We start from the raw sequence: 14,016 nt of genomic DNA, 5'->3' as shown, positions 1-14,016 counted from the left end.
TCCTGAAATATAGACTTTAATATTAATGGGTTAGAATTATAGTCATTTAGTCCTTATTTCTCAATTTAGAATATTGAGAAATTTTAAAGGGAAATTTCAGTTTCATTATGTTCTGCATTTATTAATTTGGTTGGAATTGAAATCTAAGACACTACTATATTTTAGTCTAAATGTCATTTTTTTTCTATACAGGAGAAAAGACCTCGAAGTAAACTTCCCAGAGCTCTGAGGGGTCTCATGGGTGAAGCCAACATTCGCTTTGCTCGAGGAGAACGGGAGGAGGCGATATTGATGTGCATGGAAATCATAAGACAAGGTGTTTTCTGTAGGGGGGATTATTGACAATAGCAGTTTAATAGTGTACCTTAAAACAAGTGGATGAGCACTTCACTGTACTATTTGGAAAAAATATTCAGAAGCTTGGAAATGATTGTGATAATAGTGATTTGCCATTTTTCATATTCAGTAGAAATCATTACCAAGAAAATGAAAATCATAGAGTATGACTTAATGAAATATTAATATTTATTGAACTCATATAGCCTTTTTTTGGTTTTTGTTTGTTTTTTAATGTTTCATTTTGGGGTTTTTAGACTTTTGGAGCATTAGTGTTTTTTAAATATGACACGTGTTGAAACCACTTAAAAAGTGTTTTTTTTTTTTCTTTCATTTTCCAGATTAGGCAGAGCTAGATTATTTTAATCTACTTTTTGGTAAAAGACACAATTTACATATGTCATTTTTCGTTAAACTGCAAATCTTGGGCTCATTGAAGGATATCTTCAGAAGTGATTCTTTGATTAATCACTTATATTTGTCATTTTGTTTTCCTGATGTGTTGCCAAATGGTGACCTGCGTAGTGGCTTGGGTAATTGTAATACAGTGAACTGTTCATTTATCTTTTCAGTATTTTGGCATTTCATCTTATCTGGGCAAGGGTCCTTTTAGAGGTCTTTGTTTTTTTCTTTGTTAATTTTATTTTTTTCATCATGATAAATGTACTCTTTAATCCCTATACCCTCTTACTCACCCCTATCCCCTGACCCACCTCCTTTCTCCATCAGTTTGTTCTCTATTAAGAATCTGTTTTTTGGTTTCTCTCTCTCCCTCTGTTTTTCTTTGCTCATTTGTTTTGTTTCTTAAATTCCACATATGAGTGAAATCATATGGTATTTGTCTTTCTCTGACTGACTTATTTCACTTAGCTTTATACTCTCTAGCTCTATCCGTATTGCAAATGGCAAGATTTCATTTTTTTTATGGCCAAATAACACTCACTCACACACACACACACCATCTTCTTTATCCATTCATCTATTGATGGACATTTGGGCTGTTTCCATGGTTTGGCTGTTATAAATAATGCTGCTATAAACATTGAGGTGTATGTATCCCTTCAAATTAGTGTTTTTGTATTTTTTGGGTTAATACTCAGTAATACAATTACTGAGTCATAGGGTAGTTCTGTTTTTATTTTATTTTTAAAGTTTATTTATTTATTTTGAGAGAGCAAGCGAGTGGGGGAGGGGCAGAGAGAGAGGGAGAGAGAATTGCAAGTAGGCTCCATGCCTAGTGCAGAGCCTGATGTGGGGTTTGATCCTACAACTGCAAGATCATGACCTCAGCCAATATCAAAGAGTTGGTTGCCCACCTCACTGAGCCACCCAGGTGTCTGCCCCCCTCCCCCTTTTTTTTTAATAAGCTCTACACCCTACATTGGACTCATGACTCCGAGATCTGGAGCCACATGCTTTACCAGCTGAGCCAGCCAGGTGCCCTTGGGATTGTTTTCTTGATTTCACTTTCTGCTGCTTCATTGTTAGTATATAGGAATGCAACAGATTGATGTACATTGATTTGTATCCTGTGACTTTACTGAATTCATTTATCAGTTGTAATAGTTTTTTGGTGGAGTCTTCAAGTCATCTACAAATAGAGTTTTATTTCTTCCTTACCAATTTGGATGCTCTTTATTTTTTTATATTGTCTAATTACTGTGGCTTGGACTTCCAGTACTATGTCGAATAAAAGTGATGAGAGTGGACATCTTTGTCTTGTTTGTGATCTTAGGGTAAAAGCTCTCAGTTTTTTACCATTGAGTGTGAAATTGGTTGTGGGTTTTTCATATAAGGCCCTTATTATGTTGAGGTATGTTCCCTCTAGATCTGCTTTGCAGAGGATTTTTATCATGAGTGGATGTTGTACTTTTTCAAATGCTTTTTCTGCATCTGTTGAAATGATCATGTAGTTTTCATCCTTTCTCTTATTGATGTGATGTATAATGTTGATTTTTTGTGAAAACTGAACCACCCTTACATCCTGGGAATATCCCATTTGATTGTGTTGTATGATTTTTTAATGTATTGTTGGATTTGGTTTGCTAATATGTTGAGGATTTTTGCATCTGTATTCATGAGAGATACAAGCCTGTAGTTCTCTCTTTTTGTGGTGTCTTTATCTTGTTTTGGTATCAGGGTAATATTGGCCTCATAGAGTGAATTTGGAAGTTTTCCTTCCTCTTATATTTTTGGAATGGTTTGAGGAGAATAGGTATTAACTCTTCTTTAAATGTTTGCTAGGGGGCACATGGGTGGCTCAGTCGGTTAAGTGTCCAACTCTTGGTTTCGACTTAGGTCATGATCTCACAGTTTGTGAGATCCAGCCCTGCATCAGGCTCTGTGCTGACAGCATGGAACCTGCTTGGGATTCTTTATCTCCCTCTCTCTCTGCCCCTCCCCTGCTGATGTGTGTGCATGCACACTTGCTCTCAAAATAAATAAACATAAAAAAAAATAAATGTTTGGTAGAATTTACCTCTGAAGCTGTCTAATCCTGGACTTTTTTGGTTTTTGATTACTGCTTCAGTCTCATTACTGCTATTGGTCTGTTCAAAATTTCTGTTTCTTCCTGCTTCAGTCTTGGTAGGTTATATGTTTCTAGGAATTTATCCATTTCTTCTAAGTTGTCTAATTTTTTGACATAAAGGTTTTCATAATCTTCTGTTACAATTTTTGTATTTTTGTGGTGTTGGTTGTTATTTCTCTCCTTTCGTCTGTGACTTTGTTTATTTGGGTCCTCTCACTTTTTTTTTTCCTTTTTTTGATAATTTTACTAGAGATTTATCAATTTTGTTGATCTTTTCAAAGAACTTAGCTCCTGGTTTCATTGATCTGTTCTGTTTTTTTTTTTAGTTTATCATTTGTTTCTGCTCTAATTTTTTTTTTTAAGGTTTTATTTTTAGGTAATCTCTGTACCCAGTGTGGGGCGTGAAATCACAATCTGAGATCAAGAGTATTGTATACCCACTGAGCCAGCCAGGTGCCCCTCCACTCTGATCTTTATTATTTCCTTCCTTTCGCCGGGTTTGGGTTTTATTCTTCTTTTTCTAGCTTCTTTAGATATAAGGTTAGGTTGTTTATTTGAAAATTGTCTTGCTTCTTGATGTCCTGTATTGCTATAAACTCACTCTTAGAACCAGTTTTGCTGTGTCCGAAAGATTTTGGATCATTGTGTTTTCATTTGTTCCCGTGTAGTTTTTGATTTCTTCTTTGATTTCTTGGTTGACCCACTTATTGTGTAGTAGCATGTTATTTAGCTTCCATGTATTTGTGCTCTTTCCAGATTTTTTTCTTACAGTTGATTTCTAGTTTCATAGTTTTGTCGTCAGTAAAGATGCGTGGTATGACTTCAATTTTTTTTTTAATTTGTTGAGACTTTCTCTGTGGCCTAAAATGTGATCTGTTCTAGAGAATGTTCCATGTGCACTTGAAAGGAATGTGTATTCTGCTGTTTTATTATGCATGTGTGTGTTAAATCCATCTGGTCCAGTGTGTCATTCAGAACCACTGTTTGCTGATTTTCTGTTTGGATGATCTGTCCATTGTTATAAGTGGACATCACTTACATCCTCTACTACTATTGTATTATTACTGGTTATTTCCTTTATATTTGTTATTAACTGTTTTTATGTATTTGGGTGCTTCCATGGTGAGTGCATAAATATTTACAATTGTTATATCCTCTTGTTGGATTGGCCCCCTTATTATTATATAATATCCTTCTTTGTCTCTTTTTAAAATTTTTTAAAATGTTTTTATTTATTTTGAGACAGAGATAGAGAGTGAGTAGGGAAAGGGCAGAGAGAGAGGGAGACCAAATCTCAAGCAGGCTCTGCACTGTCAGTGCAGAGCCCAATGTGGGACGCAAACCCACAAACCATGAGATCATGACCTAAGTTGAAATTCAAGAGTTGAATCCTTAACCAACTGAGCCACTCAAGCTCTTGTCTCTTGTTACAGTCTTTTTTTTTTTAATTAAATTAAATTAAATTTAATTTAATTTAATTATATATTTTTTTGTAGATTTTATTTTTTTTAAGTAATCTTTACACCAAATGTAGGGCTCATACTTACAACCCCGAGGTCAAGAGTTGCATGCTCTAGTGACTGAGCCAGACAGGTACCCCAAACTCTTTGTTTTAAAGTCTGTTGTCTTGCTACCCTGGCTTTCTTTTAACATCCATTTGCACGATAAATGTTTCTCTATCCCTTCACTTTGAATCTGCAGGTGTCTTTCAATCTGAAATGAGTCTTTTGTAGGCAGCATATACATGGGTGTTAATTTTTTATCCATTCTGTCACACTGTCTTTTGATAGTGGCATTTAGTCCATTTACATTCAAAGTAATTATTGATGGATATGTGTTACTATTTTGTTACTTGTTTTGTGGTTGTTTCTGCATATTTTCTCTGATTCTTTCTTGTCTTGCTCTTTCATGGTTTGTTGGCTTTTTTTTTTTTTTTAAACTGTTTAATGTTTATTTCTGAGACAGAGAGAGACAGAGCATGGGGGAGGGGGGAGGCAGAGAGAGAGAGGGAGACACAGAATCCGAAGCAGGCTCCAGGCTCTGAGCCATCAGCACAGAGCCTGATGCGGGGCTCGAACTCACAAACCGTGAGATCATGACCTGAGCCAAAGTCTCGCTCAACCGACTGAGCCACCCTGGCGCCCCTGTTGGCTTTTTTTAATGATATACTTTGATTCCTGTCTCTTTATTTTTTTGCATATGTATTACTGGTTTTTTATGTGTTTGGCATTAGGTTCGCATATAAAATCTTTTGCAAATAGCAGTCTATATTAAGTTGATGGTCGCTTAAGCCCATTCTTATCTCCCCTCCATGTTTTAGATACATAGTGTCATATTTCACATCCTTTTATTTTATGCATGCTTTGACTTATTTTTGCAGAAATATTTTTACTTTTGTGTTTTTTACTTTTCATACTTTCATGTAGGGTCTTTCATTTGCATTCAAAGAGTCCCCTTTAATTTTCTTGTAGGGCTGGTCTAGTGGTGATGAACTCCTTTATTTTTTGTTTGTCTGAGAAACTTTTTATCTCTTCTTCCATTCTGAATGATAGCCTTGTTGGATAGAGTATTCTTGTCTACAGATTTTCCCCTTTTAGCACTTTGAATATATCATGCCACTCTCTTACAGCCTGTAAAATTTCTGCTAAAAAATCTGATAGCCTCATAGGGTTTCCCTTGTGTGTAACTGTCTTCTTTTCTCTTGCTATTTTTATATTTTTTCCTTACTAGTGCACTTTGCTATTTTAATTACTATGTGTCTTGGTGTGAACCTCCTTATTGAATTTTTGGAGGTATCTCTGTGCCTCCAGGAGCTGGATCTGCTTCCTTCCCCAGATTGGGGAAGTTTTCAGCTGTTATATCTTCAAATAAAGTTTCTGCCCCTTTCTCTCTCTTCTTCTGAGATCCTTATAATACACATGTTATTATGTTACTATGTTATGGTTGATGGAGTCATTGAGTTTCCTAATACTTCCCAATTTGCATAATTTTCTTTCCTCTCCTTTGCTCAGCTGGGTTACTTACCATTACTGTGTCTTCTAGGTCATTAATTTGTTCTTCTGCTTTATCCAGCCTGGTATTCCATTAAGTGTATTTTAATTTCATTTATTATGTTCTTCATCTGTGATTGATTCTTTTTTAGCTCTGTGTTAAGGGTCTCACTGATGTCTTCCATTCTTTTCTCAAGTCCAGTGAGTATCTTTATGATCATTACTTTAAATTCTGTATCAAGCGTATTTGTATCCATTTTGCTTTGGTCTCTTGCTGTGGTTTGGTTCTATACTTTCATTTGGGAGATACTTCTCTGTCTCTTCATTTTGTCTGACTTTCTGTGTCTGTTTCTTTATGTTAGGAAAATCAGCTACTTCTCTTGCTCTTAACGATAATATCCTTATGAAGTAGAGGTCCTGTAGTGCACTGTAGTCCAGTGTCCCCTGTTCCCCAGGGCCTCGTGCTTCAGGGAGTGTCTCCTATATGTGTCTTGTGTGCTCTGCTGTTGAGTCTTGGCCTCTTTTTCTTTCAGTTCAGTTGTCTGCAGAGGCTCTCTTTGCCTATTGTGGGCATTGTTTGGTCCCCAGCAGAAGTGGATTGCATTTTAACAAGGTGTGCAGTGGTCTGCTTGCAAAATGAGACCTGCCACCACTTGCAGCTGCCGCGTTTGAAGTCCCATCCAACTTGCAGGTTGGGAGATGTGGTGTCTGTGGTTTGCACTGATCTTCTGGGGGAAGGGCCTGTAACGGGGACTAAGGCCAGCTTGGCTAGGAAGGTGGATCTGCCAAAGTGCAAGGGGGCAGGGCTTGCTTTAAACAAGTTAGGTAGCGAGTGTTGGTTCCTGCAGGTGGTTGTTTTTTATGCTGGGGGTAGATGGGTAGGGAGATGACGCCTGCTAGCTCCTTTGTTCTGGAGGGGTCTCCCCCTGATCCCTGTCTCTCTGGGACGTGCTCTGAGATGAACAAATCACTCTCCCTTCCATCTGCCCCTGGTGTCTTTCAAGCTGCTGGTTCTGCATGGTATCTGCATGGCCTGTTTTTTGTGCTATCTAAGGGTAGGGACTTTGCTTGCTAATATCCTCTCGGGTCTCCTGGAGCCATGCTGGTGGATTTTTTAAATTGCAGACTTTAAGTCCCATTGGTTATAAGAACTTAACGAAACTCGGCTCCTCTCGCTTTCCAAGGCAAATATTATGGGGATTCACCTCGCCATTTGTGGGCTCTCCAGTGTGAAGTTTCCTTCTTTGCACCACTGGCTTCCTTCCTGTTGCAGACCGCCCTCTTTGTCTCCCAGACTGTGTCTTCACACTTCATACCTTCTTCATTGTGACCTCTTCTATACCTTTTATTGTGGTTTTTGTTCTGCCGGTCTGGTCTTCAGATCGTTTTCTGGATTATTTATGCTGATATCAGTGTTATCTAGTTGCATCCATGGGATGAAGTGGGGTTAGGGTCCACCTACTCTACCATCTTCCCAGCCAACCTTCCTGAAGTCTTGTTAAACATTTCCTGGATTGGAGCACCTGGCTGGTTCAGTTGGTAGAGCATGTAACTCTTGATCTTGGAGTTGTGAGTTTAAGCCCCACATTGGACATACAGTTTACTTTAAAAATTTCCTGCATTGCTTATTAGGATAACTTGAGGTCACTGCTTTTTCTTTTCTATCTGAGAAACAAGATTAACCACACTTTTTTCTTGAGAATATTTTGTTTGGTTCCTACATTGCAATATTATCTTTTCCTTTATATTAGTTTATAGTTGTTTATTTTTGACAATAACTTTGACTTTAATTCCTTGTGATTTTAGAACTTCATTTCAGAAACATTTCAGAAATGCAGATCAACTATTCATTTTGATATCCTGGATTTAGGTGCAGTTTAGATATCCTCAGTCCATTCATTCCATATGCCTGTGTTTGTTGGATCATGAAGATTCAACACTGATGTGCTGATGCTCATTGGGATGAATTCACTCAGTTATTAAGCCATGTTTAGCCTTAGCAAAGGGGGATTTTCATAAGGAGCACATAGTGGAGAATAGAGTTTTTCATGAAATGATACCTTCTAAATTCCATCAAGTAGTTTGTATAATTCTGCTAGGGTGTTTAAAAGAGTTTAATTATTACAAGATCATAATTTGATGTAATTTGATGATAATTGCATCATCTCATGCTTCTTTCCTCAGTCAGTGGAATTTGTTTTTTTTAATTCATTATAGCTCCTCTGGCTTATGAGCCATTCTCTACTCTGGCCATGATATATGAGGACCAAGGTGACATGGAGAAGTCTCTGCAGTTTGAGTTGATTGCTGCACATTTAAATCCCAGTGACACTGAAGAATGGGTTAGATTGGCAGAAATGTCTCTGGAACAAGATAATATTAAGCAGGCTATTTTTTGCTACACAAAAGGTAATTAAAATGTTTTTCTTATTTTGTTTGATAAAAATGTTACATAATATATTTTTTGATAATTGTACTTGCTACTCTGGGGTGATGTTAGCTGAAATGTATTTATTCCTTGTATTCTGTCGTCCCTATATTCTGTCATCCCAGGGTTAAGTATTTGGAGCCTGTCTGCTTTCATGTTTATCAGCAATTTTATAGTGTGAGCTAATATGGCACAAAAGTTGGTAGAACACTACCTTCAATTTCCTACTGAGATCATTGTTGGTTCTAAGCTGTTCCTTGAGGATTAACATCACACTAAGTTACCAAATGAAGATTAATGTAGAGATTCAGGTTCTGTCTGGTCTTAGAGTAAACCTAACTGAGAGTTCCTGTGAAGATAGATTTGTTCCAGAGTAACCCACTTAGTTCTATTAGACAATTAGTTTAGAGCGTTCATTTAATTTTCCGAAAGGAGAATTGGTCATACCCAAGTATCATGAACACCTTTTTGTGATAAATCCATAATTTGTATTCTCTTTTTTCTTTTTAGCTCTTAAATATGAACCTACTAATGTCCGTTACCTGTGGGAGCGATCAAGCCTTTATGAACAAATGGGGGATCATAAAATGGCAATGGATGGTTATAGGCGTATTTTAAACCTTTTATCTCCATCTGATGGAGAACGTTTTATGCAGTTGACTAGAGATATGGCAAAGTAAGTTTGGAGTGAAGTATATATAGATGCTCCTGATAATCATCTTATTTTATACGTCAAAGCACATATTTGAAGTAGAATATATTTTTTATTGAGGTTAAAAGAAGTGTTTTATTTCCTATATTTTATATTGTGCTTAAATGTAGAGGTGGGGTTTTTTTTTCAGTAATTTTCTGTTTCCAAGTCAACTGTGTGATTACTTAGAAAAATTTGTATATACAGTTACCTTCAAGTGTTCTGAAGTTTAAAAATGGGGCATGTTCTAAAAAGATGATTAGGTTCCTAGGTTTCCATAACTTAGTTGATGTACATTTGCAATAATATTAGATTAGTTGTAAATATGCTATTGAAATGTTTGTGGTCTGGGGTTTTCTATAATTGTATCTTTAGTTAGTACTAGAATAACATCTTAAAACAAAAATTTTTCTTTGTGGTTGACACAGCACTGACTGTGGTATATATTTTATTTTAAAATGTCCCATTTTCAATGACGTGGATGGAACTGGAGTGTATTATGGTACGTGAAATAAGTCAGTCAGGGAAAGACAAATACCATGATTTCATTCATGTGGAATGTAAGAAACAAAACAGATTAACAAAGTAGAAGGGAATAAAAAGAGAGGGAAGCAAACCACAAGAGACTTAACGTTATAGAACAAACTGAGGGTTGATGGAGGGAGGTCAGTGGGGGATGGATTAGATGGGTGATGGGTATTAAGGAGGCACTTATGTTGAGCACTGGGTGTTATATATAAGTGAAGAATCACTAAATTCTCCTGAAACCAGTATTACACTATATGTTAACTAATTAGGATTTAAATAAAAATTTGAAAATAAAAATAAAAGATAAAATATTATATGCTACTATACTTCTCTGACATGCTGTACATCAAAGCAAAGCAGGAAACATTTTGGCTAAATAATGTCTTGTAAGCTCTCTTTTCTAGAGGTATCTGTAAATGGTATTTCAATCTAGGATCAACCATCTTGATCTGGTTAGTGCAGTAATCTGTGGAAGGGATCCTGGACCAGGATAGAAGTGCAGGTGGTGAGAAGTAATCAGATTCTGGGTGTATTTTAAGGCTGAACTCAACGATTTTCTAATAGGAGATGGGTGGGTGTGTGTGTATGAAAGAGAGAGAGAGGGAGACACACACACACACACACACACACAGACAAGGGAAGAGTTCTTAGGACTAAACCCTGAGGCACTCCAGTGTTTAGAAATCAGGAAAATCAGGAGGAAGCAGCAGGGAGACTGAAAGGAAATGGGCAGTGAAGTAGGAAGAAACTAAGAGAACATGATATACTAGAAATGTATTGAAGGAAGCACTGCAAGGAGGAGGGATGAAGTAGTCCAGATAGAGCATGTAAAATGAGGACTGAGTATTGACGTTGGAGATGGGGTGAGGGTTCCTGGAGTATTGGCAGCTCTGGAGAAATTTATAAGGGGAGCAGAGGAATGAGAGGATAATTAGAATGGGTTGTAGGGGTAAGAGATAATTTTTAAGTTGGGAAAAATTACAATGGATTTGTATTCAGCTGGTGTGCTCCACAGTTGAGGAACAGACTGAAGATTCATGAGAGAAGGGACAGTTGCTTGAGTGATATCCTTGAGTAGGTTGGAGAGAATGGGATCTAGTTGGGGGTTTGCCTTATAGGTGGAGAATGTGGAATATATGGCCATGGGTGTGTGTAAGTAGCAAGATGTTTTGGGAGTGTGTGGGATGTCATGATCTGGTTCTCTGCAAACTAAGAAGCAAGTCATCAGCTGACAGTGAGGATCAGAGAGTTTTGGAGGTTTGAAGGGAGAGATGAGAAGCGGTTGTCTAGGTCTTTGGGGCCTTGCTGCAGCATTTGTATCACCTAGGAACCTGTCATAAATTAGGATCTCAGTCCTGCCCCAGCTCTACTGAATCAGAATATGCCTTTTTACAAGATGCCCAGTTACTTTGTATGCATATTCAGGTTTGAAAAGTACTGCACAAGGTAACTGTAGCAAGACTGCTGATAGCACCATGGGCCCACTTGAAGCTAGTAATCATTAATTTAGAGTGAGTCCAGTCAGCATGGTCAGCTTGACAAGTGGTTGTGAAGAGTAGGCATATTTGGATTAACAAGGGTTGGGATTTTATCACATGACTTTATCAGAAGGGACAGAAGGACAGGAGAAGTGAGGAGATGCACAAGGGAGTAATTACAATGTTGGTCTATGGAGAAGGAGGAAAGTGAAGACAAGAGGCTGCAGGACAGTGAAACAGGTAGATCAATGCTGTGTAGACTCCACTGAGGTGGAACAGTTGTTGGAATTGGGTGATAGGATGAGCTGGAATGGTATGAGGTAGCTTTTGTAGAGTGAGGGGCTTGACATGATGGCATTGTCAAATGGGCATTGCCCATTTTTCTCTGGATCAGCTATGATTATGATTTTAAGGAAAAGTTTTTTCTCCTCTCTGATTTTAAGAAAATGGAAATCATAGGTAATGGATGGTCTGAGCAAGGATGTGAGTTTTATAATCTGAATTAAATAAGTATTCATCCGTTTTGTCATTTATTTTTTCAGGAGTTACTATGAAGCCAATGATGTTACTTCAGCTATTAACATAATTGAAGAAGCTTTTTCAAAACATCAGGGTCTTGTTTCCATGGAAGATGTTAATGTAGCAGCTGAACTATATATTTCTAACAAACAGTATGACAGAGCTTTGGAGGTAGGAACATGTAATGTGTTTCTCTCTTAGATTTAGGACACATTTCTGCATTTTAGAAATTCTTACAAATTGACAATTCCTCACTTGCGTTATAAAAAGTAAATTATTTATATACTAAGTTATATTTGTAAAGTCTATATGGAAGCAGATTTCTAGATTCTATAGTAATTCCATATGAAAGGTAAAGTATAGTTATATGATAAAAGCTCTCGCCATTATCACAGGTGCCAGATAGCCTGTACTTCAGGGTAGCAGGACTGAGCAGCCAGACCAATTGCTGTGATTCCATTCTTAAGCTGTTGGGAACAGTAGTTTGGTTTGATATAGGGGAATTATGTATCTTCTGTTAAACATTTAGTTAATATGATATAAAATGTTAATATATCACAGTGGTTCCTTATTTTAAAGAGATTTGTTGATGCTTTTTATAGTTCATTTAGGATGAACTATATATTATTTGAATTAACTGTACAAATCTTTGCATTGTGAAAAGGTTTTTCATGTGTATCTATTATACCATTTCCTTTTTTTCTTCCATTCTTTTAGGTAATAACAGATTTTTCTGGAATTGTGCTGGAAAAAAAAACTACAGAAGAAGGCACTTCAGAAGAGAATAAAGGTTGTAGTTCCTTCTGCGTAGAGTGGATAGTATACATAATCCTCTCTTTTTTATAATGTGGCATTTAGAAATTGATAGTTAAATGTTCTCATAACAAGTTGTCCCAGAAGCATTTTTTTCTTTATAGAGATTTCATATCCTTTTTCTATGGATATTTACTCACAAGACATCTTTTTAAAAAATTGTTTTCGGTCCCTTTTTACTTCTCAGTACATCCATTTGAACATGGCATTTCTCATTGATCCAGGTCTTTTTAGTGATACGTGAACAAAGAGTGGATTACTGAACAGCTATCAAAAACATTTGGATATAAAGCAATTTAATTTTTAGGAAGGACTTAAAATACTCTCCTTGAAAAAAATCTACTTCAAACTTAAGCATTCACATAAAAAGTAGAAACTGATATGATTACTATCTTTGAAAACTTAAAATATGTAGTTAGGGATCTGGCTAGAAAGTCATACCTGAAGTATGGCTTGCAGTATCTCTTTCAGCTTTTTCCTTTGTATCACACCCATTAACCTGTTCTGTGCAGATATTAGCATGCAAGACCCTGTCTGAGGTTGTAATAAAATTGAACTCTGGGCAAAATAGATGTCCCTTTTCTTGTGAGGAAATTCCTATGTAGTACCTTCCACCTCTACCCCATGAGGCTTTTGGTGGTGGTGGGGAAGTGGGAAGACACTTGTTACCTGAGTACTGCCTGCTTCAAAATACTTCTCTCCCTGGCAGTCATGAAGCCTAAAAATTCCATCATTATATAATCCTTTGGGTTAAGGCATAATTATTCAAAAACAAAAGGCTTTTTTTTTTTTAAAGGATCTATCCTAATGTAAAGTAGTAATTCATTTTTATAGTCAATTTGTGTGCTAATTCATAGAGAACAAGGCACAAATAAGACATGGGAAAGATAAATATTGAAGTGAAAAGTTGTTGGGGAATGAAGAGCCCAGTTCAATAAGAGTTTCTTATAAGATTCTGTGCTGGGTGTGTGGGGAATATACGGAGGATGAGTATATTTCCTGCCCTTAAGGACATGGGGGAGTGGGATTCAAATGAAATGTATACAATTTAATTTTAATAGGAACAGTGTGATCATCTCTGTAGTAAACCTGACATTATGGGAAAATAGAGAAAAGCAATATACTAAGATCAGAGGAGGTTTCTAGAAGTATAATTTAAGTGAACACCCAAGAGGAGGTGCATATCAGACTGAGGTCCCAGGGTGTAGGAGCACTACTTGGTATGGACAGGATTAGATAAGGTGCTTTGGTTGAGGATCTTGGATAATGAATGAGTAGTGAATGAGTAGTAAAGAGTAGGAATTATAATGGCATGAGAGCATGCATTTAGGGTCTCTAAAGGACTCTGTCAATTTTGATAGTTTTCTTGGACCTGGCCTAAACTAGAGTTGAGTCTCAGTTAAGTTGTTTTGCAGGCATAATTTTTCTTTTTTTTTTAAGTTTATTTATTTTGAGAGAAGGCATGAGTGGCGGAGGGGCAGAAAGAGAGAGGGAGAAAGAATTCCAAGGCTCCGTGCTGTCTGTACAGAGCTCAAACACGGGGCTCGAGCCCATGAATGGAGAGATCATAACCTGAGCCAAAATCAAGAGTCAGATGCTCAACTGACTGAGCCACACAGGCGCCTCTGTTTGAGATCTTTCTTCTAAAAAATTAGGTCATGTTGAAATATACTGCTATTATTTTGAAAATATTAAGGAAAAAT

General features: G+C 36.9%; 1 protein-coding gene across 1 annotated transcript in view; it reads left to right on the top strand.

Annotated features, from left to right (window-relative positions):
* Positions 1–14,016, top strand: part of GTF3C3 (general transcription factor IIIC subunit 3) — a 38,912-nt gene that overhangs the window by 4,424 nt on the left and 20,472 nt on the right. The window contains exons 4-8 of the mRNA XM_015077939.3: positions 193–316; positions 8,074–8,265; positions 8,795–8,960; positions 11,524–11,671; positions 12,218–12,290. Coding sequence (XP_014933425.2) covers positions 193–316; positions 8,074–8,265; positions 8,795–8,960; positions 11,524–11,671; positions 12,218–12,290 — 703 coding nt within the window. The remainder of the gene's footprint in view (positions 1–192; positions 317–8,073; positions 8,266–8,794; positions 8,961–11,523; positions 11,672–12,217; positions 12,291–14,016) is intronic.

Source organism: Acinonyx jubatus, chromosome C1 (assembly GCF_027475565.1).
Source record: "Acinonyx jubatus isolate Ajub_Pintada_27869175 chromosome C1, VMU_Ajub_asm_v1.0, whole genome shotgun sequence".
NCBI classification, from domain to species: domain Eukaryota; kingdom Metazoa; phylum Chordata; class Mammalia; order Carnivora; family Felidae; genus Acinonyx; species Acinonyx jubatus.
Note: the sequence above shows the minus strand (reverse complement) of the source record. Positions and strands in the feature narration are given on the sequence as shown.